Source organism: Phyllobates terribilis, unplaced genomic scaffold, assembly GCF_046119375.1.
Source record: "Phyllobates terribilis strain yellow unplaced genomic scaffold, ASM4611937v1 Scaffold_5__5_contigs__length_657084704, whole genome shotgun sequence".
Taxonomy (NCBI): Eukaryota; Metazoa; Chordata; class Amphibia; order Anura; family Dendrobatidae; genus Phyllobates; species Phyllobates terribilis.
The window spans coordinates 239624088-239650044 of record NW_027362765.1 but is presented as its reverse complement, the minus strand read 5'-3'; the positions used below and the strand labels follow the sequence as shown (position 1 = coordinate 239650044).

At 42.2% G+C, this 25957-nt stretch overlaps 1 protein-coding gene across 4 annotated transcripts in view; it reads left to right on the top strand.

The window, feature by feature from the left end:
* The window catches only part of RNF157 (ring finger protein 157), a 51619-nt gene extending 31267 nt beyond the window's left edge, over positions 1-20352 (top strand). The window contains exons 15-21 of one of the 4 annotated variants that reach the window (XM_073683945.1): positions 866-977; positions 1557-1750; positions 1831-1884; positions 2004-2049; positions 2353-2451; positions 11434-11474; positions 13580-13693. In XM_073683945.1, coding sequence (XP_073540046.1) covers positions 866-977; positions 1557-1750; positions 1831-1884; positions 2004-2049; positions 2353-2451; positions 11434-11474 — 546 coding nt within the window. In that variant the 3' untranslated portion in view covers positions 13580-13693. Of the gene's footprint in view, positions 1-865; positions 978-1556; positions 1751-1830; positions 1885-2003; positions 2050-2352; positions 2452-11433; positions 11475-13579 lie in introns of all 4 variants that reach the window. The other 3 variants (XM_073683944.1, XM_073683947.1, XM_073683946.1) reach the window with 3 other exon arrangements.
* Positions 20353-25957: the final 5605 nt, after the last annotated feature.

Sequence of the window (25957 nt, the reverse complement as noted above, 5' to 3'; positions counted from 1 at the left end):
CTCGCCACATTGATCCTTTTGAAGCTTGGCTACCTTGTCACAACTGGTCTTTGCTTCCTGGCCCCATCCTCAACACACTGGAAATGGTCTACTCTGCCTATCGATAGTTGAAGTATTGACCCGCAAAAGTCATTGCTGGTAAATTCCATGTGTCCAGGATGGTGAACAGGAAGAAGAGACCAGTGTGGGCACCAGGGGAGTGTCGGCACAGAAGCTGCAGATGATCGTTTTAGCTGAGTATTTGTTATTCTTTATTTTAATAATTCTGAAACTTTTAAACAAAAAAATTGATACCATGAATCATTACGTGGCCAAACCTGCCGAGATAGGCATTAGCTTTACACATCCCATAACTGGCAGGTGCACATGATGGGGCAGTAGATAATGCATGAGTAACGTTTGGGTCTGTCTCACACAACCACGATCATTAGACAAGTCACTCGACCAAAAATATCTGTGCAACTTGTCAGCGACTTACTTCTGCGCAACTATTGGTTGTGACTTCACTGTAAAATGACCATTCACTGCAAGTGATTTTATCATAGGAAAAGTTCTTTATTTTTTTTATATCCTCCCCCTGCAGGCAGTGTGTGCTGTAGACTTGTATGGGAAATTTTGACTTGGATCAAAATTAGACTTGTCTCCATTATTTTTTTGGCTGACCACTCAGTCCACAGACATGTTACCTGCCCCATAATAGGTACAGATCTATGCGTGAAAGACGGGGATAGAAGAAGTATGTGATCATGGACGTCTGAATGAGGGCTTAAGTGTACATAGTGTAGGGGTGACGTGGAATAGGTGGTATTGAGTCCATGTACAGAGCTAAGACTGTGACAGTAATGAATGTACTTACACTTCTCAGGAATGTGGGGCAACTCCAGAAAGTGAGAATTTGACTCTGTCATCATCAGGAGCCATAGACCAGTCTTCCTGCACAGGAACGCCACTGTCCTCCACCATCACCTCTCCAGAAGGTCAGACATTTTGCATTTTTAATATTAAATAAGTTAACAAAATAGTTATAATTATTGTAATGAAGAATCCACCAAGAACTGTAAAAGTTGAATGGGTTTCGCTACATCTCAAGATCAGGCCTAGAACTACTGCAACCCTCACTGGATTTTTGCAGATTCGGAAGCTTCAGTTTCCCAACAAATGTCAATGATTGGCAGTGTTTTGTTAGTTATTGTGTGCTAGGAACTGGATTAGACCACAAGGTGGCAGCCTCACTGTGTTTATAGCGTGTTATCTTATAGGTAGGACAATTGTATTTACTAGATATGACCACAAGATGTCACTGTTGCTTTTTTTCATTCTATAACCATTTAACTGTAATCCTCACCCACCCCATGCCCCTTGTTCTGTGCCCTCTACCTTTCCCATCACCTACTGGTTTGCTTTTTTTTGTATCTGTTTTGCCCTTCCATTCTTTGGTCTCGCCTTTAATATCTTATCTTTCACCCTCACTGCTGTCTTCCCCCCTTTTTCACATTGTCCCCTTTATTTTTCAATACTTCCTCTTTTGCCATCCTCCACCCTCAACTTTTGCGCAGACCCCTTAAGCAGTAGCCTGGCGCAGTCCGTAATGTCCATGGCCTCGTCCCACAGCCAGCAGTCCCAGCTCAGCACAGACACGGTGTCCTCCATGTCTGGGTCCTACACAGCAGGTATAATGGAGGAAGAGGAAGGGGGGATCACACCATCACCTCCTGTGGCTCCCAGTGGATCCCCCTCTGAAGAAGGAGAGGTAAGGCCTGCCATGGGTGTTGTCTGTGGACTATTACCTGGTCATCACATTAAGTAATTAACTTCTCTCCTCTTTCCTAGCTATCACCAGAGGGCCATTTTGTGACTGTGTCTGCAGATGAAATGGATGCAGAGGTACCAAACTATGAACTGCACTGTTACGACATGTGTGGTGTCAGATGGGGATGTGTTGGCGCCTCTCCATTAATTGGCTGTAGAGTGCACCATTGACATTCTTTTTTTATTTCTCCTAGGGAAATGTCACAGAGGAGGAATTTGCATCCCCAGAGGAGGATGATGGTAACACTCCCAGCATTTACCTTATTGAATGTCTCATGTGCATGTTACTCACTGGCTACATGTCCCTGTGCTCGTCAGGTCCACCATCAGCATACAGGGCACTTGCAATCACCATCTCTACTATCACTCTTTCTCATTATTCTGCATGTCCTTAGTTGACTTTTTTGCACCCGTCATTCCTGCATGGCATCTATGCTGATGTCCACAACTCTCTTCCTCTTCTTACAGTGCACACTAGATACCTTGGGCAGTCTGTCTTGTGCCCTACCCTGCCCACCTCTAACTTCCTTAACTCTGTTGCAGGGCAGAGGACTGGCAGAGAGTGTGACAATAACAATGCTGCTCACGTCACACTGCGGGACGCTCTGGACAATGTGCGGGGCTCTGAGGGCTGTCTGGCCGGTGAGTGGCTGCCTCCTGAACATGAACTCTCCTGCTGCCCATCCATCTATACTGATGGGTTCCACTAATTTTCCAAAGCTGAACACACCCTGTAATGAATGTGATTAGGAAACATGCCCTCTCCTTGTCTGTCTCCAAATTCAGCTGTGTCTCCCTATGTTTCTCTGTCTCTTTCTTCTTACGCTTTTCCTCTATTTGTGTCCACTCATCTTCCTTGGCTAGGTGCCTCTTCTCTTGCCATTTTTTCAATTCATGCGTCTTACTTTCCTAGCATTATTTATGCCCCTTTCACTCTTTAACAATTTCATATCGTGAGTCAAAATTTTCAGCCCATCATATTGTCTGGTAGAGATGTCTCTGAAGTGGTTTATGAAAATGAGAAACTCTGTGCTTGTGAGCTTAAAGGGATAACTGTCTAATATACAGTGGGGAAAAAAAGTATTTAGTCAGCCACCAATTGTGCAAGTTCTCCCACTTAAAAAGATGAGAGAGGCCTGTAATTGATATCATGGGTAGACCTCAACTATGAGATACAAAATGAGAAAACAAATCCTGAAAATCACATTGTCTGATTTGGAAAGAATTTTTTTTAACATTTTGGTGGAAAATAAGTATTTGGTCAATTGCAAAAGTTCATCTCAATACTTTGTTATATGTCCTTTGTTGGCAGTGACAGAGGTCAAAGTTTTCTGTAAGTCTTCACAAGGTTGGCACACACTGTTGCTGGTATGTTGGCCCATTCCTCCATGCAGATCTCCTCTAGAGTAGTGATGTTTTGGGGCTGTCGCTGGGCAACACAGACTTTCAACTCCCTCCAAAGGTTTTCTATACGGTTTAGATCTGGAGACTGGCTAGGCCTCTCCAGGACCGTGAAATGCTTCTTACGAAGCCACTCCTACGCCCTGGCGGTGTGCTTGGGATAATTGTCATGCTGAAAGACCCAGCCACGTTTCATCTTCAATGCCCTTGCTGATGGAAGGAGGTTTGCACTCAAAATCTCACGATACATGGCCCCATTCATTCTTTATTGTACACGGATCAGTCGTCCTGGTCCCTTTGCAGAGAAACAGCCCCAAAGCATGATGTTGCCACCCCCATGCTTCACAGTAGGTATGGTGTTCTTTGGATGCAACTCGGCATTCTTTCTCCTCCAAACACAACGAGTTGTGTTTCTACCAAACCCATATGACATTCTCCCAATACTCTTCTGGATCATCCAAATACTCTCTAGTAAACTTCAGACGGGCCCGGACATGTAATGGCTTAAGCATGGGGACACGTCTGGCACTGCAGGATCTGAGTCCCTGGCGGCGTAGTGTGTTACTGATGGTAGCCTGTGTAACGTTGGTCCCAGCTCTCTGCAGGTCATTGACTAGGTCCCCCTGTGTGGTTCTGGGATTTTTGATCACTGTTCTTGAGATCATTTTGACCCCACGTGGTCAGATCTTGTGTGGAGCCCTAGATAGAGGGAGATTATCATTGGTCTTGTATGTCTTCCATTTTCTAATTATTGCTCCCACACTTGATTTCTTCACACCAAGCTGCTTGCCTATTGCAGATTCAGTCTTCCCAGCCTGGTGCAGGGCTACAATTTTGTTTCTGGTCTCCTTCGACAGCTCTTTGGTCTTCATCATAGTGGAGTTTGGAGTGTGACTGTTTGAGGTTGCGGACAGGAGTCTTTTATAATGATAACAAGTTCAAACAGGTGCCAGTACTACAGGTAATGAGTGCAGGATAGAGGAGCCTCTTAAAGAAGAAGTTACAGGTCTCTGAGAGCCAGAAATCTTGCTTGTTTGTAATTGACTAAATACTTATTTTCCACCAAAATTTGCAAAATTTGAAAAAAAATTCTTTCCAAATTAGACAACGTGATTTTCAGGATTTGTTTTCTCATTTTGTCTCTCATAGTTGAGGTCTACCTATGATGGCAATTACAGGCCTCTCTCATCTTTTTAAGAGGGAGAACTTGCACAATTGGTGGCTGACTAAATACTTTTTTTCCCCACTGTATGTGGGTTCCACCTCTGAGATGAGACCCTCACTATCTCTATTACGGGTGGCTGTGATCACCATTTCTGGCTGGTGCCCCAACCTGCAGTGGTGGGAGAGGTATCTGCACTGCCCTCCATTCATTGCTATAAGAGTGCTATATGCAACCAATTAAGTGTTGTGGTTTCAGGAGGGAATGGCTTACAACACTTTGCGGTTCCACCCTCCCTTTCTGCAGTCACGGACTCTCCTGGAAGTCTAAATCTTGTCCTTGCTATTTGTCTGTTTCTAGAATTTTTTTTGCATGTTCCCGAAACAGTTTTGTCAAAAAATTAGAGAACGCAGATGTTAATTTATTTTTTCTTTTTTTTTCCCCATTTGTGGCCGGCAAGTTTGTAGCCAATAGTTTTACAGCAAGACACATAATTTTTGAGAAGGCGGGAGCTCAGGGAAATGACAAATAGCAGGAGATATATGGCAGAGTTCATTAAATAGTTTAGTTTTGCATCATGAGAAATGTGAGCTAAGCAAAAAATGATGCTACAGGGGAAAACTACCTGTGCTTTCGTTTGCTCATTTTCTACGTTTAGTGTTTCTGAAGGAGCTTAGGAGTTGATGCAGTTGTGGTCAACATTGTAAAATATCTCGTGAAATTGCTTTGATATACATAAACTTATATGTTTGAGACAAAAAAAAAATAAACTTAAGATGATCCAAAATTGAAAAACCAATGCCAGGACGCGATTAATGGCACCTGCTGTTCCGTTTGCAACAAAGGAGAAAGTCAGACTAACCTGTATATCCGCAACATTTCTGCTGCATTTCCACATCAAAGTTTTGCTGAGATTTTTCACCTTATATATTGCAAGAGTGAAGACAACAATGAGCTCTGCACAAAGAATTCACATGCTACGAATCTTACAATTCACACAGCAAGTCAATTTATGGACACACCATTTCCGCAAAATGTGGATGAGCTTTTTAAATTCTCATTAACCCTGCTGGTGCTGTTATGCTGCGGATATTGTGCACATAAATCTGCTGTGAGAATACACACCAAATATGTAGCATGTGCATTTCGGTTAATAAGAATTTGGTTACTTTGTTGCTTAAAAAGGCAAGTTTTGTTCCCGTCTTCACAATGACTAAAGGCGAGAGCTATTTGAGCATCTGAGCTTATCAAAAGTGCTATTATTACCAAGCACCAGCAGTCTAAAGTGTATAAAACCATCTCCAAAAACCTTTAGCGTTTTAACTACAACAGTTTTCAATGTTGTCAAGTAGTTTGCTACTCGGGGAACAGTCAAGAACCTTCCAAGGTGTGAAGAAAAGAGGAGAATTGATCAGAGAACACTACAAAAGGTGATTCAAATTGTAGCAAAGTACCAAAATCCAACATCCAAAAGCTTCAGGCTGAGCTAGATTGATGACCCGCACCATATGCCGCTCAGTGAACAAAACAGGGTTGTATGGATGAAGGCCAAGGAGGAGCCCACTGCTTAAAGAACGGCATAAAAAGTGACTGAATGTTGCCAAAAGTTACATAGACTACAACTTTTGAGAAAGTATTCTATATATGAATAAATCCAAATTAGAGCGCATTGGCAGTGCATACCAGTGTAATGATTACTGACTACAAAATTAAGCCAATGAAGTGTCCCCTACCTATAGGGTATAGTTGCTCTGCTGCACCAGTGACTAGAGACCTTGAACGTGTTACAAGAAGAATGAAATCAGAGGATTATCGGACCATCTTAGACCAAAATGTCCTCTCAAGAAAACTACTGTAGGTTAGATTCAAACAAAACTGGCTCTGCAGAATAATGACCCAAATCGCATCCAGAGGTACACAAGAACAGTTGACAAGGAAAAATGACCTAACCGGCAAATATTCCTGATAACAATCCAATTGAAAATCTTTGGTGAAAGCTGATGTCTGGTATTGAGGAGGAAAAAGACCCTGCAAATATTTAAGAGTTTGAGAGCATTGTACTGGTAGAAACTAGCAGCAGACCGGTGCAAGGACACAGATGGCTACCCAACCGCTTGGAGGCTGTCCTTGTTACCAAAGTTTGTACAATCCTGTCCGTGGCATATACTACTTTTCTTCTTTATTTCTTTTTTGAAATGACTGCATGTACGATTATTGTTCAACTTATTGTTGAATGTATTTGCACATGCTATTAATATATTCTAATGATGCACAATATTCACTGGTTTCTTGAGATATTGGCTTTCTTAAATAAACAATCGAGGGTGCTGATAATGGTGACCACGACTGTACATTTTCTTCCCTGGCAGAAAAATATGGTGGTGATGGGGCACGTAACTCTCTGGAGGTCGATAGTAGTAATGGTGTTAATGCTACGATCCTTGAGGGTCTAAGGTTTTGGAGAGGTTCTTACAAGTTGTTTAGTGAGTTACTTTCAGGTCCAGCCTTGTCTCAGCTGGACCTTGCACTCATTCTAGAAGTCTGGGTGGGCAAGGTTAGGGATGATTTGTACGGTACTTAAACTGCGCCATGCTTGATTGATAAGGAAGTGATCTAGGGTCTACCACTACTGACTTCTTGCCAGCTGATGCAAGTTATCTCTGCTCCCCTTGGTTTAGGATGGTCTTGCTTATGGCAGCATACATTATATTCAGGGGCAAGGGCCTAGACTGAATACAGGCTGCTTTAGCAGTACTGTATATTGGAAGGCTGCAGGGTGGATCTCAAATTCCCTGCAGGCAGTGAGTATGCGACGGTCCTTCCATAAGTAACGGCAGTACTAAATCTCATGAAGCCTGAATCTTCTCTTGCGTTCTTCATTGTGTACGGTTTATCTCCTTCTTTCTGCTTCAGTTACTTCTCTTTCCATGTACAGCATTAGTCTAAGGTTCACTTTGTGGCTATCCCAAGTCATTCCCTACAGAACTGTAACAATACAGTTGCAAATTTCGGCCACAGCGCCATCACACAACAGCTTCGGTGATCTCGCCAGGAGTCCAGCATCTTCCTCTCCACTGACACATTTGTATTTGATCCCAAGTACATATATATCTCTTCACCACCTATGTCTTCTCCCTATCCATCCCATCAACTCCTTTTCATCCCACTTTTTGTCTGTTTCCTTTCTCACTTATCACTTAATTGCTGTAAAAGTTCATGTTCACTATGTGTCAGCTGTGCTCACTGCTTTCTGCTCCGCTTGACTGTGCTACCTACTGGTCTCCTGCTGCAACCCAGGTGCCCACTAGCATGCCCATATGGTTGCAGCTTTTCTCCAGGGCTTTGTGTACTAATTGGCTTGGAGGCACCTGACTTGGGCGGCTTCAGCTGCATGATCTATAACCCAGCAAGGCCGCTCTATGTACATTCTAATAATGGCATTACAATCACCGGATTTTAAGCAATATATGTATGTTTTGGGGTATGTTATATAGCTAGCATTCTGGATTCGCTTCCTGGCTCACATGCTGTTGTCCTAAACACAGTATGGCATGTACCCTCCAAAACATCAGGATATTTATGGCACTGATTGGGTAATTCCAAAAAGTGAGAGAACCTGACCCACTACCCACTGTGGAAGCTGCACGGGGAATGTATCCAGTGTCGGTACTTGTCATGCTCGTGTCTCCCAGAGCTAGCATGGTATATGGGAGGGAAGATATGGAATAACACAGCACTGTAAGTTGCTATTTTACACTTCCATGAATTATCAGATGCCTCAGTCACTTCTTTATTTACACGTACAAATTAATTATTATTTTTTTATTATTTCCCTACATTTGCGCTATAGTTTTTAGACTTGCTAGTTGTGCCCGAAAATGTCCCTTTCACTTAAGGTGACAGCACGATTAGCATGACCGGGCAATCCTAGTAACGCTTGTCTCGCGATAATCGTGAAGTCTAAATAAGCTGTCGATCACTCGATGAATGAGCGAAACTCTCGTTTGTCAAGTGAAATTATCTTTTTGTTTGCTAAAAAGATCATTATTCTCGGCAGCGCATCGTACTGTGTAAATGGGAATCTCGCTGTGAGAACAATGGCAGCTTATGATGATCTATTACTCAAATATATACCATAAGACCATTGTTCTCGGCAGCACATCGTCCAGAGTAACCATTGCCATTGTGCACTGAACGATCTATTGCTGATATAGATCTCCTGAACCATATATAGACTCCTATATTCTGCCAACAGTCCACAGAGCAATCGCGAGGTTCAGTAATGAAGCTGCCCAATACATCTACGGAACTGTTCGAGGGAAAACCCCTTTAACTAAAGTTAATTTTAGTTAATAGATCTTTGAATAATAAGTTATACAATTTGATATGGTTAGAAAAAATGTTCCTGTGCTGGGATAATCTTATAAATGTGCCCCTGCTGTGTACTGTGTAATGGCTGTGTCTGACTGTGCAGGAACATGGTCTGATCATACCACATCTCCTGGGCAGGGGAGGAAGCAAATGAGTTTACAGACATTACAGCAGGGGATCACAGCTGATTCTTTCTGTAAGATAAAACATTGCTTAAAAACAGGCAGTGAAATGTTTTACCTTAGGTCGGGGTCACTCAGCCGAGAGAATCGTGGCCGATTATGCAAATACTCTCAGATCAAACTCTGTCGGAGTTTGATCCGAGTGTCCGTGCACTGTGCTTCGATTCTCTTGAATGAGAGAATCAGATCACAGGTGCGGAGAAGACGGAGAAAGTAATTTCTCCTTTTTCTCGATTCTGTGGTAATTGCACTGCGCTCAAATGACATTTGAGTTCAGCCTGATGTTTCACACGCACCCATAGACTTGTATGGGTGTGTGTGAGCTGAGTCTCCTAGCCTCTCACAGCATGCTGCGATTGTTTTCTCATGCCGAATCGGCATGAGAAAGATATCGCAGATCTGAGCTGCCCCATACTATAACAATGGGCCGAGTGCTATGCGATAAAACATCACATAGCACTCGGCCGTGTTATATGCAAGTGTGAGCGAGCCCTTACAAAAAGAATCAGCTGTGATCCCCTGCTGTAATGTCTGTAAACTCATTTGCTTCCTCCCCTGCCCAGGAGATGTGGTATGATCAGACCATGTCCCTGTACGGTCAGACACATCCATTACACAGAACACAGCAGGGGAACATTTATAAGATTATCTCAGCACAAGAACATTTTATTTAAACACATTCAATTGTGAAAGTTATTATTATTCCAAGATCTATTGATTAAAATGGGGAAAACCGCTTTAACTTTGTAAATGATTTATCTTATATTGATTTTTAACTTTACTGTGCCTATAATTCTGCTGGCTGCAAGCTGTGTTTCATGTTGTTTTGGCTCACACATCCCTGCAGGTCCTTGCTATAACAATCTATAGTGTACTGTATGATCTATTCTCTTGCATTGTGGGAAATGCAGTTTCTATAAGAAGCACTGTAGAATAGGCTATAATACTTTTTCCACAGTGCATTGCAACATAACCTTTAATTCAGAATCAGCGGTCATGTCACGGTTTATTGCAGCAACTACTGCAAAACTGAAGCAATCGCCACATCTTTTGAAAAGTCATAGCAAAAAAAAGACTATGACCACTACATATTAATATACTCTCAGGTTAGGTGTTGACCATCTGTTAATAGTGGCAGCCAGCAGAATTCTGAATACAGCTGTGAATGACAAGAGGGCAAAATCTGTAAAACAAAGTCTGAACATTACAGAAAAATTGAGCTCTCCTTTAATTAAATAGCACTTGTATCCCCACCGGCTTGTGGGGCACTCCAGACACTATTGTGCCCATATAGCACCATAGATGTTATACCATTTCTAAAATGTCACGCCAGGATGTGACACATTACTGGGATTTGGCACCAGGCTGGCAATTGACTCCTAGATCTAGAACAATATTTTTCCCCTAATAAGTAATGTGACTTATCACTGAAAAAAAGATTAGGAACCTCATTTTAAAGGCATTATTTTAGCGGTTCTCACTATGATTTATTATATCCCTTTTATAGTACACTGCTTTTAAGTTCATAGCTCTTGGGGGTTGAAAACTTGACCTTAAAGTTGTCATCCAATTTGAACTATTCTTATCAGAAATAATATTTTTTTTTCTATTTTTGTAAGAGTGGTCTCTAAAAATAAGCTGATATAAGCTTTCTTGTTACTGGGACCTTCACTGATCAGCAGTACTCTGCAGAGGAAGTTGGCATCTAGTGTTTAAGTTTCTTGCAGTGCCATCAAAGCTGAAATAAAAGGATTATTCAGATATCATTGAATTCAATGTCTTCTTTCACTCTGGCTATTAGTGGGGGCCAGAATGTCCTAATGACGGACTTCAAAGTGGGGTTTCTAAACTGGACAACCCCTTTGCAGTCAAGTTCCTTGTGGAATTCTTTGTCATCTGCAAGAGGAGATAAAGTAGATGCCTCCCTACCAACCTTAACAGTGGTTTCCCATAAATGGCATTTATCATCTATCCACGGAATATGTGATAAATGTCTGATCACCGGGTTCCCTACTGCTGGGTCTTCCACCAATCCCTAGAACATGGGGGCCTGATTCCACCCCCCCCCCCCCCCATTCAATCTCAATGCGGTCGGGCCTGAATGGCTGTGCACGACTGCTGCCACTATCTTCATGTTGAAGAGGGTGATGGAGGTAGCATTCAGCAGAAGTCTTGTGTGACCATGCTGCCCCAGTCCATACCAAGTGTGGAAGGAATCGGGAATCTAGTGAGCAGTGTGGGTTGCAGCAGTTACTGCCTGTGGATTGATGATAAATGTTGTGATCTTTTGTGGGAATACCCCTTTATCTTTCAGTGACATGGGGGTATGATCAGTTGCTTCATCATTGATGTCGTGAGTAGTCCGGTCTTCCTGCTGTGTCCTGCCACTCTTGTGTGATGTGTATTTTCTACACCTGTTGTCCATTTGTCTTCTTTTTTTCCTATCTCTGCTTCAATCTCCTCTTCTCTACCCATCTTGTTGTTTCCTTCTCTACCGCCCATCCGCAGTGGCTGTTCCGGACCCCCAACCCATACCGATTGAAGATTAGGTATGACAGTCTGGCACTGCAGAATATTGCTCTATAATTGCCATTAACAAATATGAATCTGCTGCTTTTAGTTCTTAGTTTTCATAGGCCACCAGTCTTAGAACGCTAAAGACATTAGTTCCTTAATCTTGCCGCCGTTCTTTGTGCCAGACCTCTTGGCTTTAAGTGTGTTGAGGCTGTAGATTCTCTGATCTGATGTAAATATATGGAGCTACTTCTACCCTTTACTCTGCGTCCCGTAGAATTTATAGCACTGTGCAAAAGTTTTAGGCAGGTGTGGGGAAAAAATGCTGCAAAGTAAAATTGCTTTAATTAATAGAATTAATGGTTTATTTTTATCAATTAACAAAATGCAAAGTGAATAAACCAAAGTGAAATCTAAATCCTATTAATATTTCGTGTGACCGCACTTTACCTTCAAAACAGCATCAACGTCGGGGATTTTGTAAGATTATAGTCAGGTGTATAAGCAACCAATGTTACCAAACAGGTGATAATGATCATCATTTTCAGATGCAAGTTGAAATACAGTCATTAACTGGAACAGAAACAGCTGTGTAGAGGCTTAAAACTGGGTGAGATACAACCAAACACTGTTGTAAAGGTGAGGTTGTGGAAGACAGCTTCATGATAATACACTATGGGAGGACTGAGCACAGCAACAAGACACAAGGTATTTACATGCAAATTTCCTATACAGAGAGAAAGAGGACTTGAACTCTATAGCGCCACCTATTGGAAGCAGCAGTCCTACAAGTCACAATCAACCCTTTAACAAGTCGTGTAATATGACTTAGGATAAAAGCCAAATCAGAATCTTAATTTGCAGACACAGTGTTTTGGGATTTTGACCCTCGTCAGTGCAAAGTATGAGAACTGATTTGGCTAGATGAGAGGCTCTGGACTGAGATCCAGGTATTTATATTGCATCAACAAGATCTCTCCCAGGCTAAGATTTCACAGCAGACTGGGGTTTTAAGATATGTTGTTCAAGCTCTTTTGAAGAAGCACCAAGAACTGGGCAACGTTGAGGACTGTAGATGCAGTCATTGGCTAAGGACACTTGGTGCAGCAGATAAAACACAAACACACACCAAGCTTCCCTTCAAAATCAGATGTCCAGCAGTGGCATTTGCGCAGAACTGGCAGTAACTACTGGGACTGAGTTACACCCATGTTTAGAGAAGTCAGAAGAGAAGTGGACTTCATGGAAGAGCTGCTGCCCAAAAGCCTCAAATTTGACATGCAAACCAGGACGAGCGACTCAACTATGCACGAAAACATGGTGTACAGAAATATGGCGGATCGCCAAGGGCCTTAAGGTTGGTAGAAATGAGTGCCTGTCTGCAGGCAACAGTGCAGCATAGTGGAGGTTCTTTGCAAGTTTGGTGCTGAATTTCAGTAAATGGATTTAGGGATTTAGTCAGGAATAGTGGTGTCCTCAATGTTGGGAAATATAGAAATATACTTATCCATTATGCAATACCATCAGGGAGGCTTCTGATTTGCTCCAACTTTTTTCTGCAGTAGAACAACGAACCCAAACATACAGTCAGTGTCACTAAAAACTATCTTCAGCATAAAAAAAGAACATTGAGCCCTGAATTCAACATAATCAAGTCTGTGTGGTATTACATAAAGAGACTGACGGGTTTACTAAAGTCTACAGAAGATCTGTGGTTAGTTCTCCCAAGATGTTTGGAACAACCTCCCAGCTGTGTTTCTTCAAAAACTTTGTGCAAGTCTACTTAGAAGAATTGATGCTCTTTTGAAGGTAAAGGGTGGTCAGGTCACACCAAAACATAGATTTGGTTTAAGTTCATTCACTTTGCATTTTGTTAATCGATATAAAATAAACTATTCACATTTCTATTTTTGATACTATTCTTACTTTGTAGCATTTTTTTCCACAACTGCCTAAAACTTTGCATAGTACTGTATGACTCATTAAGTCGTTGTCCTTTAGTCTTCCATCTCCAGTTTACTCTTTAGTCCTTTCCTACTTCGTTCCATTGTCTCATTGCTAAACCCCTCTGTCATTGATGCAGATCTATTCTGGGGAGAAAGCGCTAATTTTTCTGCCTTCTTTCCTGTGCTTCTTTCAGATGCCTGTTACCCGGGTACTCCGAGTCAGAGAAGAAGACATCCATACCATAGTTCGAACACTTGCATCTCTTTACAGGAGGTGGGAGACAGACAAGGTCGGCTTGGTGCTCAGGACGTGTGATGGATTAGCTGCTCTCCTGTGGACACTTCTCACCAGTCGCTGAGAGAGACTCTCCTCTGTAAAGTCACTCAGGACACCTCACTGTTTATACCTGGTGCCAGCTGTCTACCCTCAGTCACCTTGTGTAACACTTCACCTTTGAGTAGGTTGATGTGTACTCTTGCTGCCTCTTCAAGGTGCGATGGTACTGCTCGCTGTATATCTAGTTATGTTGTATATAGCCTGTGTATACATTTGCAGCAGGGAAAACATGCACTAAGCTGTCTTAGGTTGTGACACAAGTACTTGTTTCATAGTAGAAAGCTAGCAATATATCTGCCCTGTGTGCAGTTGTGGTGATTGGCACTGCCTACTGCAACACTTTTTTTTTCTGGAGTGAGAAGAGCCGGGAAAAAGGCATACCCACCTATGGAGGCGCCGAGCCATCCACTTGCCTCTAAAGCTCCTGTTTAGTGCCAGGGAAGAGGTGGAAAGATCGGTACTGATTAGTTTAAGAGAAAACGGGTTCATTTTAATATTTGAGGAGATGCTTGGTCTAGGTGATATGAGGGTGTGGACAGGCAATGGGGTGAGTGGAGAGTGAGGGTACTTCAGAGGTGGCAAAGGCCGTTTAGGAAGCGTTTGGCTCTGCCACATACTGTGTGGATAGAGAGGTAGGTGGCTCCACTTATTATATGAGGTGCTGGATCTTCTATATCATAAACCACCAGTGTTACACTGCACTATTATGTCTCCGTTCAGGATCCATTTTCCATGACCGTCCTTAAAGGCTCTTTCAGCCATATATCCTACAAAAAGCTTTTGTCGTAAGCTTCTGCTAATGACCACTTCCCTACAGCAAAAGTTGACTTGTATGACAGTATTAATATAAGCTTCTGTTAAGTATTGTTCTTTCCAGATCACATTTGCTGGTTAATTCTCTTTCTATGTATAGACCAAGGTTTGCGAGTGGAGGACTATGCTTCTGCATGTGCGTCCTACACAACCATGATGGGTAAGGGTATCAGCCATTTATAGCCTCCCAACCGTAACCTCTATTCAATCACTCACATTTAAAGTACAGCACAGCCGCCTGAATCCTGCGTACTGAACCTGAATCTATATTGCTGTAAGCACATAGATCTTATATGCAGTAATTTACTTTAAAGGGGTTTTCTTACACAGCCCCTTACATGTTGTGATGGGAGGTAGAATTTGGCCTGTGCCAATGCAGTAACTGGACCATTATTGCTCGATGTGGCTACAAACCATGTACATAAACAGCCGAGGAATTGGCTGACTTACTTCAACATACTATAACATGAGAAGACTGCACAGAAGTAGTAAAGCTTTACGGAAAAAAAATACAGCGTAAAGGCTAGTGTATTTTTCCCATATATTTGAGACCCATTTCTGTGTTTTAAGACATTTTTGTGGTTCATTTATCAAGGCTGGTTTGGCTAAGATGGATGTGGCGTGCCATAGAGTGAAAGTGGTCAGGGCTCGAAATGCAGAAATGTGCACCAAAGTGCAAAATAAGCCAGTCAGGATGAGGGGTAAATTCTGTGCAATGTCGGGGGAGATTAATTAAGCTAAATGCACCAAAAAATGATTTTTACTTGCACCTTTATATGTTTTAGAAACTTTTTGTGCCATGTCTGATTTGAGAACATTACTTTGCATAAAAGGGGCATGGCTTTGGTTAAAAAAAAGGGGGGGTTTTACTTAACATATGATTTTGAGCCCCCAAAATGCACCAAAATCTTGTCATTTTTCTTGCACAACCTAAGCCTGCTATTAGATGGTGCAATAAGACTAGACGGTCTAAAGATTCAGCAAATTTATCAAACTGCATAAACCACTAGGTTTAATTATTAATTATCATTAATGATGATGTTTCCTTTCAGATAAAATTCAGCCTCTGGCTGCAGTTTAAGTAACAATAAATCGTGCTGTTCTCACCTTCACTGGGTCTACCGGTGAGTCTCCACTACTGCTCCAGGTATTTACTGTGGTGCTGACTTCACATCGACAGCGCGGCAGCCAATCCGTCAGCTCAGCGGCTCTGAAGGGGGCGTTTCGTCTACACTGGCTGAGCTCGCTGATTGGCGTTGGCTGTGCCGCTGACGTAACATCGACAGCCAGACACTGGGAGCAGCAGCGGAGACTTGCTGGTGGACCTGAGGAGGGTGAGTATGCTTTTTTTAACAAACTGCAGGCAGTGCCAAACATTATCTGAAGGGAACTGCCCTTTAATGATATATTTGGCACATCTTTAGACAATGGAGTATATTTGTCAGTAGCATCTAGGCAGACTAGACTTAGTGCACACTAGGCTAGGTAGTGTGCCAGCTCCATCTGTCCTAGTGGTTCATGCGACTTGATAAATTGGCTGCATCTTGAGACCGTCTAGTCTTATTGCACCATCTATTAGTTTAGCTTGTGCCAGAAATTTGTTACAAGATCTTGGTGCATTTTTTTGGCTCGTTGTCATATGTTAAGCCAAGCCTTTTTTTGTTCCAAAGTTGTGCCCCTTTTTAGCAAATTCAGACAAGCAGCAAAAAGTGTCTAAAACACATAAATATGGTCATAAAAACAGGTTTTAAAGCAGGAGCCAATTGGAAAAATTTGGCACATTTTCAGATTGTCTAGTCTTAAGTTTCCACTGACTAAATATTGGACATGATTAGTAAATTTGCCCTATTATATTTGTAGAAAGCAATTGGCATCAGAGTAGGTGAGTGGTGAGCAGTCGGCAGGAGCGACGTGATCACTGGCCGCGGAGCCGGCTTAGCTGCTTCTTATCTGCACAGACTCCCCTTTCTATGCCGTCTTCCCCTGGCCGGTGTGCCGGCTCTGCAGGATTGGTTTATATGTATTTAAGTCTTGTGTTTGTTTGCTGCTTTTTGTCTCGCATCTACCTGATTTTCCTGGCACGTTCCTCCATCGTGCATTTGCTTTCTTTCTTATTTCTACCTCCGCACGTCCTGTAAACCTCTGCTTACGATGCTACTTACAGTTTACATATTTGGTTTTGATTTTCTTTTCCACACTAACCTCACACAGATATGGCCCCTTATACCCACTTTATTAAACCGTGTAACTAATAATGTTTATTATTATTGATAATTTCTATAGCACCATTAACTCCGCAGCACTTTACAGACATCATCTCTGTCCCCATTGGGGGATCACAATCTAAATTCCCTATCAAAATGACTTTGCAACATTAAAAACTCCTTCCAGATGTTGTCAGTGGTGGGATTTTACTTTAGGACCTCAGTGCTGCAAAGCAAGAGTGCTAACCACTGAGCCACCGTGCTATCAGAACAGTGTTCATTTTTCTGATCAGTTATTATTGGGTTATTCTCTACTTGGTAGGTTATAAGTCTCATAAACTGGAAAGGTGCCGTGTTTCCCCCAAAATCAGACATGGTCTTCTATTATTTGTTTGCTTCAAAATATGGGTTGGGGCTTATTTTCTGGGGAGGTCTTTCCTCCACATTTATTCTTCAACAAAAAAAATCTACATTTATTCAATTACAATCATGTCATCACACACGTGTATACACCCACACACACACACACACACACACACGCATACTGCACAAATTGTACATACCAGCCTGTCTCCTCTTCAGTTCCTCTAGACTCCTGCAGTGAAAGGACCCTTGGTGACATCATGGTCACATGACTGTGATACCATCAAAGGTTCTTAATTAGTCTTAACCTCAAAATAGAAAAGTTGGGGGTCCCTAACAGAGCAATGGCACTGGGAAATTGCTCAGTTCTCCCTAACACCACCCACCCCCCCAAAAAAATAAAGCTGTAAATGTAACCATGGCTTATTTTTGGAGTAGGGTTTATATTTCAAGCATACTTGCAAAATCATGGTAGGCTTAGTTTCTGGGAAACACTGTATTAAGAGGTGGGCCATTGTAGTAGTTACATGTTGAATGAAGGAATATTATCATTTATTTTTTTTTATTTTTTTTTTTTTTTTTTAATAAATGTATTGCAAATCCCTCTTGTTTTTCAAGAATAAGAGGACAATAAAAAAAAATACTCTATTGTTAAAAATTATTCTCCAAACTCCTGGCTGGCTGTAGTAACCACTAGAGGGAGCAGAGTGCATACTGGTTTGTTATTGTTATTGGGTTTAAAGGGCTTGTCCACAACTGGGCAATCCTCCCGGCTTAATCATTTCAGGGCCCCAGATAAAATAAAAATAAAAACTGCTAAAGCTCACCTGCCGCCGTGGTGCCATTCCAGCAATGGCGACGCCGCTATTCCCAGCGGGTCAGGTGCTATTGTTATGGCAATGGTCTGCAGCAGCCACTCAGCGGTGAGTGATCGGCTGTGGCTCCTGAATATTTCGTTAGGGCCAACTAGTAACATCAGTATCACATGACCCGCTGGGAATAGTAGCATCAACATTCTAAATAGGGCCGTGAAATGATTAGGCAGGGGTTGTCCACTACTGGACAACCCCTTTATGGTGAAAATCCTATGTATTAAGCTTCCTATGCCGGTAATTTGTAGCTTTATGTGAAAAAAATGGAGCTGCTTCCACTTTAAATATATATTAAGATGTCAGTTGGCCCAGAATTTTGGCTCTATTTGTGTAAAAAAAAAAAAAAAAGTGATTTAAAGGTGGACAAAGCCATAGTAATAATTTTCTTTACCCATTTGTGCGTAATGTCCTTGTCATGCTTCTTCCTATGCCGCCAGATGCCCAAAATTCAAAGTGAACATTTCTAACCCATTCTACCTCACTGACTCCCTGAGACACTAATGTGTCTGTTTAATCCAGTTGTCAGGATTTTCTTTTGGTCTTGAATACTACATTTCAAGGACATCACAAGCTCATATATGTTACCCCTGGAAAATAATCCTATGACTACATGACCTCAGATAATCCTTAAATGGCTTATTATATGTAACAAGTATTCTAATTCTAAATCATTCAGTGGATTGCAATCACCAGCATAGTGGGGGCCAGTAGATGTTGACGTTTGGCCACCAGGCGTTTCTGCAGTAGCAGTGAAATTGCTTCCTCATACATTCATGTTTCTAAGGACCCCATTATTTATTTTATAAGGGTCACATAGGGTTTGAGACCTGTATGCTCTAGTGCTGGGGCGAGGGCAGGAGAAGCACAGTCATGATGAAGACATAGTAACTATCACAGCATTTCCTAACTGGCTGCTAGTACCACTGTTCTGGACTCGGTAAGCCACCTGAGAAATGCACATGCAAAAAAATGCAGTATTATTGAACGCTATATATGCCTATCTCTGGAAATGCACGATGTATTGGCAGTGCCCCTTCCTTTTGAGCCTAGACCACTGTCCTAATTCTAGCAGTAACTTTTGAGAATCGGCTGTACTGTACGTACATGAGGAACAACACTATATCTGACCGTTGTATGACTTGTATCCTGCATTTTTCACCAGTTTTTGCCTTTGCAGGCTCTATATCCAATTTCCTGGTCTCTGACCTATTGGGTGCAGAATAGCTGATATGTCTGTCATAGTATGCAGAAAAATAAGGGCTCTGCTGTTCTTGCTTTGTAGCACACCGACAGCAGCAGCAAGGATGATACTATATAGCAGTACTGAGCGGTGTGGCTGTGAATCCAGCACTCAAGTGAAATACATTTACTAGATGCTGCAGCACGATCTGCCTGTGTCCACCTGGTTTCTTACTATGCCCATTACTCCTTCCTTCCACCTCTCCACAGACATCAATATGCTGTGAAATATGATACTTCACAGTGCTGGCAGTCATCTCTCTTTGACCAGGGTTGATTTAAACTGTTTTTTTTTTGTTTGTTTTTTAAAGTGGATGGTGAGATCAGGGGGCAGGGGGGTGAGAATAAAGTTTCTTTTGTTTGCTTTTACAATTGATTTTTGCAAAGTTTGTTGCCATTTATCTGCAGCGCATCTGAGGGTGTACTCAGGATTGGCATTTCCACTGTTACCATAACCAAGGGGGTTCGATGCTTAAACAAGAACACTAATAGTCCCCTTTATTGTTAAGCCTTGCTGTGCAACCTAGTAGAAGCATTTATACATATTTCATAAGAAAGATGATGTAAATTTTCTAACTGCTGTATACTAGTAACATCACAGGCAGAAGCATCCTAACCTTAGGTTATGTGCACATATCTTTGTTAGGGTCTGCATTAGCTGAAATACAGTATGTTGCCATATGGTGTGTTGTATAAACACGGCAAATAAATCATATACATATATACATCCTACATATTACTGTACACCTGTACTATAAGCCATTAGTTGTACAACACTGTCTTCTATATATTCAAGCCAGTTACCAGATGGTCCAACCTTGCGTATAACCAGACTTGTACACTACTGAGGTCAATACAGAAGTATGTGAAATAGAGCAATATACCATACATGTATGCACCATCCAGGACATTTGTGTACAGTTTAGAGCAGGTCGTACGTCTTATCTTTCTATGCAGATGCAATAATATGATGAATTCACTCCAGAAATCACCCTGCTGCCATTCTCCCGTGCTGCAGTGTCCTTCTCACATGGGTTGTTACACCTGCCTTCCTTTCCTCACTTTTGTATAAATGCAGTATGTAAGTGTATGTACGGCCCTGCATGATCACACCGATGAATAAACTGTAAATCTCTTTATTTCTGGACTCTGCGTGGTCTGTTACACTTTATGATGTGGACGTCAGAGGGCAAATTTACTACGATCTTAGCATTGTACTTTTACAGCTAATTATAAAAGCAGCCGGCCAGTGACCTAAACATAGTGTGGGCTTCTATACAAAAAATAAATTTTTTTGGTCAGCACATGAGCAATTAACTGCAGTTACTTAATTCTGTTCACATTTGACGATGGTGGCCACTGTCATGATATATGCTGGGACGTCCCACCTCTGTCCATAAGAACCCATTGTATAGAAACATACTGCATGGTATACATTTCTTTGCATTGGGCATCTCTGTTTTCCTATAGTTAAAAAATTTGTTTAAAATTTTCAGGCCAAAAGAACACCCGAAACATGCGGGATTTCTACTCTTCTTGCTCTTTAACAGACAGACCGCAGCATGGAAGATCCTATACAGCAGTACTAAACTGTGTGGCTTTGAATCCAGCCCTGAAGTGAAATAAATTTGCTAGAAGCGGCATGTGCATACTTGCCAGATGTAGGCCAAAAGAATACACAAAAACATAAGAGATTTCTGTTCTGCAGCAGTACTATGCGGTGTAGCTGTGAATCTAGTGCATGGGGGCCTATGGCAAGGTTACAGTAAATGCCAGCCCACCTAATCCACCCCCTGTGATGACCCCACAAACACCGAGACGCACCTAACAAAAGAGGGGCTGGTGGAGGGGGGCCCCGAAGTGATGTATGTGGTTCACTTCTGTCATTTGCGTTCCACCATCCAGAAACTGTCAGTAATACCGGATATGACATAACCGCGATGATCAATATGGCGCACATAAAAACGAGATCCCTCAATGCACATAACGGCATTGAGGGTCTTATGACCGCGAGATGCGGCAGCACTAGCAGCTCTGAATAGTGGCAAGGAGAGTCCACCATCAATGCCAGATGCCAATTTAACTTAAGAAACACTCCAGTCCCATGTCTCATTTACGGGCTGTGTGGCATAACACAACAATAAATACTTTTAATCCCTTCCCGATAAATGACGGACATAGCACATCATGAGCCATTGTCAGTTCCTGCACCATGATGTGCTATGTCCGTCATGGATTAAAACGATCACTGTGTGTAAACAGGCAGTGACAGTTCAGTTCTGACAGCTGTCACTGACAGCAGAGCGGCACGGGCAAAGATGCAGGGACCCATTCCATCGGTCCCCGCACTCGGATTGCTGTGATCAATCTGACTGCCCAATCACAGCACCTCCCACACGATCACCGCAGGAGCTCAGCGCAGCTAACAGCCGAGCTCCTGCAGTAACAGCCAAGGACTATGCCCGCACAGCCCCTGGCTGATTAACCCCCCAGATACCGTGATCGAGAGAAATTGTGACAATTTGGAAGGTTGTGAGCTCCCTCTCTCACCCCCATCGGCACACCCGCGCCGAAATCATGAGGAGTCAATGGTTGTCATGGCAGCCAGAGGTCAAACAATGACCTCCTGGTGTGTCAGGTACGGTGGCCTGTTACACTGTGTAATATCACAGGTCTCGTGCATTCCAGTGATCAGAATAATAAAAGTTAAAGCCCCATAGAGGGATTAAGTAAAAAGATTTTTTTAAAAATTAAGAAGATGATTGAAAAAAAATATTTAAAAAACAAAATAAAGAATAAAAAATATTACACCAATAAATACACATATTTATTACTTATGTAAAAACAAAAATAAACAATAAAAAGTGTACATATTTGGTATCTCCACATCCAGAACTACCTGATCTATAACACTATCACACTAGTTAACCCCTACAGTGAACGCCGTAAAAAATAAAGATAGCAAATGTGGCAAAAAATTATGCTTTTTCATCACACCGCTGGAAAAACAGTGGAATAAAAAGCGATGAAAAAGACAAATGTAGATGAAAATAGTATTGCTGAAAACGTCATCTTGTCCTGTAAAAAACAAGCTCCATCAGTGGAAAAATAAAAAAGGTATAGCTCTCAGAATATAGTGATGCAAAAACAATATTTTTTCTACTGTGTAGAAGGGACAAAACATAAAAAAATTATATAAATGTGTTATTGATGTAATCATACTGACCCGAAGAATAAAGTTGTCTTATCACTTCAACCACATGGTGAACGTCATAAAAAAAACAATTCCTGAATTGCTGGTTTCTGTTCATTCTGCCTCCCAAAAATCGGAATAGAAAGCGATAAATTTTTATGTGCCCAAAAAATGATACCAATAAAAACATCAACTCGTCCCGCAAAAAACAAGCCTTGACATCACTCTGTCGGCCGAAATATGGAAAAATTATGGCTCTCAAAATATGGCAATGCAAAAACTGTATTTTGCAAAACAAAAAGTGTCTTTTAGTGTGTGACAGCAGCCAAACATAAAAACCCGATATGAATCTGGTATCTCTGTAATCGCACCGACCCGAAGAATAAAGTAATCTCATCACTTATACCGCACGAGGAACGACGTAAAAAATATATAAAACCAATTCTTCACCTGCTGTTGATTTTTTCATTCTCCCAAAGATCGCAGTAGGGTTCAGTTCACATTTATCCTGCGTTCTACGCTGAGTGCCTACACCGGGGTTTCCGTGTAAATCTCTGAAATAAGTGATTCAGACGGAACCCCCGACGGAAGATTCCCTGTAATGAGACAGATGGAGACACTGTGGACGCTGTCTAACCTATGATCTGGTGGTGCCTATCTTTTTAAGCGTGCATAAAAGTGCCATCGGCCACAGTTTTGTGCACCTCTGAAAAGCCGGATACTGCTGAATAGAAGCCAAACGGAGTCCAGAGTAACTCTGCTGCCTTATTAGTGAATGGATCCCTTGGGGGTTGCATCTGAATCACGTATTTTGTCGATTTTGATGGAAACTCCGATGTAAGTGCTCAGCATAGGGCATAGGATAAATGTGATCCAAAATGTTATGTACCCCAAAATGCCACTAATAATGGCTTCTACTCAACCCACAAAAAACAAGACCCCACTCAGGTTTGTCATCTGTTAACATAAATATACGGGGTGTCCACATTACTGAAAGCACAAAGGCTTTGGAAAAGTGACGTGACTCCCACCAAAATAAATCCAGTGACATCTGCGTTCCCAAATCCGCCACATGGATGACACACATGTACACATGGACACATAGCATAACAGGACATGTGAAGGGGTCCTTAGCAGGGCCGGTGTAACAGGCCAGATTAACCCCCCCGCCCAGAATATACCTGGGGTTAACGTGGCCTAGGCCAGATTATACCCCGGGTATATTCTGGCCTAGGCCAGATTATACCCCGGGTATATTCTGGCCTAGGCCAATTTAAACCCCTCTGGGCCAGAATATACCCCAGGTATATTATGGCCTAGGCCAGATTATACCCCTCCGGATCAGAATATACCCCAGCTGCTGTAGATCAGATTTTTCACACTTTTGAGAACGATTGAGTGATATACTTAATAATGGGACCCCAGTCAGTGCCCAGGGGCCCCAGGCAGTGCACAAGGGGGCAGAGACAGCGCGCAATTGGGGGAAGAGACAGCGTGCAGGGCCCCTGTGAGCTTTCTTTGCCCGCTCTGTGTGCTGTCTGGGACCCCCTGTGCGCTGTCTGGGGCCCCGTTCTTGAGTATATCACTCAATCCTGTGCGACATCTGGGGCCCCGTTCTTGAGTATATCACTCAATGGTTCTCATAAGCGTGAAAAATCTGATCTACAGCAGCAGGGGTATATTCTGGTCTGGAGGAGTATAATCTGGCCTAGACCAATTTATACCCCGGGGTATAGTTTGGCCTAGGCTATAATATACCCATGGTCTATACTCCTCTAGGGCAGAATATTAGTGTGTTTTTGCTGTTGTAGTGCTACAGTATATATAGATGCACATACACAAACCATATACCATTTCATGCGGCTTTTGTCAGATTTTGATGCGGTCTTCAGCAGATTTCCCTCTTCCACGTGACACGGAGAAATCTGCTGTGATTCTGCACAAAAAATCCACATCAATGGGATGCGGATAGTGATGCAGATTGGCTGCTGATTTTTTCCTTGTGGAAAATCAGCAGCAAATCTAGTGCAAGGGAATGGGTGGACTAGACTTACAGCATGTGTTGGAGGCACTACATTGAACTGACAGTAGATGGTGCAGTTCCATCAGTGCATAGTTAATGTTGTGTTGTAACTTGTTATGTATGATTCTCCCTGCTCTCTATGATATGCACTTTAAGTTCTCCAGTGTGAGTTCCTATTCTATCCTGATAAAGTATATAAAGTGAACTTGGAACACCTCCAACAAAAAAATAAGTTTTCCAATTTTGACAATAATGGATGACCAACTGTATGATCAGCTTTTGAGATTCTACACTCCAACACAACAAAAGTACTCCCGGTGGAGCTACGATCTACCTCCAGAGAAACGTTCAAATGCCAAGTCCCAGTTTAGACAAACATCTAAGCCATATCGAGCAGAGAAAGCAGACTGCCAAATATCCTGAAGGCCTGTCACGACAACCCAACTTCTGGTGGCCATTTTGTCAGAGATAAAACATTTGCCAAAATTTCTGACCGTTATTACTGGAAGGGAATGAAGAACGATGTTCACCAACATGTCAAAGCCTGTCAAAAATGTTTTGTCACAAGTCCCAAAATCAGCAAAGAAGCTCCACCACTCAACAGTATACCAGTGCCTGGAAAAGTATGGAGCTTAGTTGGGATTGATAAGATCGGTCCTCTTCAGGAAGCATCAAACGGCAACAAAAATATAGTTGCTGTCACTGATCATTTCTCCAAATGGACTGAAGCAACAGCTGTTCCAGACAAGAGTGCCATGTCAGTAGCAAAATTTTTGTACACCATTATTTGCCGCTTAGGCTGCATGGACACTTTGATTAGCGACCAGGGAAGAGAGTTTGTGAACTCGATCATTGACAACCTGATGGATCAGTTTCAAACAGATCACAGCATTTCATCTGCCTACCACCCACAAACAAATGGCCAGCGGGAAAGTGACAATCGAACACTCAAAGAATCTCTTAGCAAGATTGTCAATGACCAAGGAACCAACTGGGACCAGTTCATCCCTGGTGTTTTGTTTGCCTATCACACATCTGTGCATGCCTCAACCAAGTGCACTCCATTTGAGGTCATGTATGGACGAAAGGCTAAGCTTCCTATTGACCTCAATCCATCAGCAAATGACACTCTGGATGTCATGTCTCTTTAAGATGATGCCAACCCTGATGTGCTAAATACACTCACAACAGATCATAACAGGATCCACTCAACTGTAAGTACCAACATCCATTCTGCTCAGGAACACCAAAAGTGTGCCTTTGATCGCCGACACAACAGCAACAAAGAAATCACTGCTGGCACCATTGTTTATATCAAGAATCAATGTCGTATTCATCGCGTGGGTTCAAAGATAGAACCACGCTGGATTGGACCCTACTTAGTTATGGAATCCTTAACCAAGGGATGAGTAAAACTTAAGAACAATAAGACTGGCAAGATACTAAGCAACAGCTACCATGCCAGCAACCTTAAGATTTACCAGGATGAAGAGACTTCTCTACCACCCCAGTCCCCTGATGACTGTCT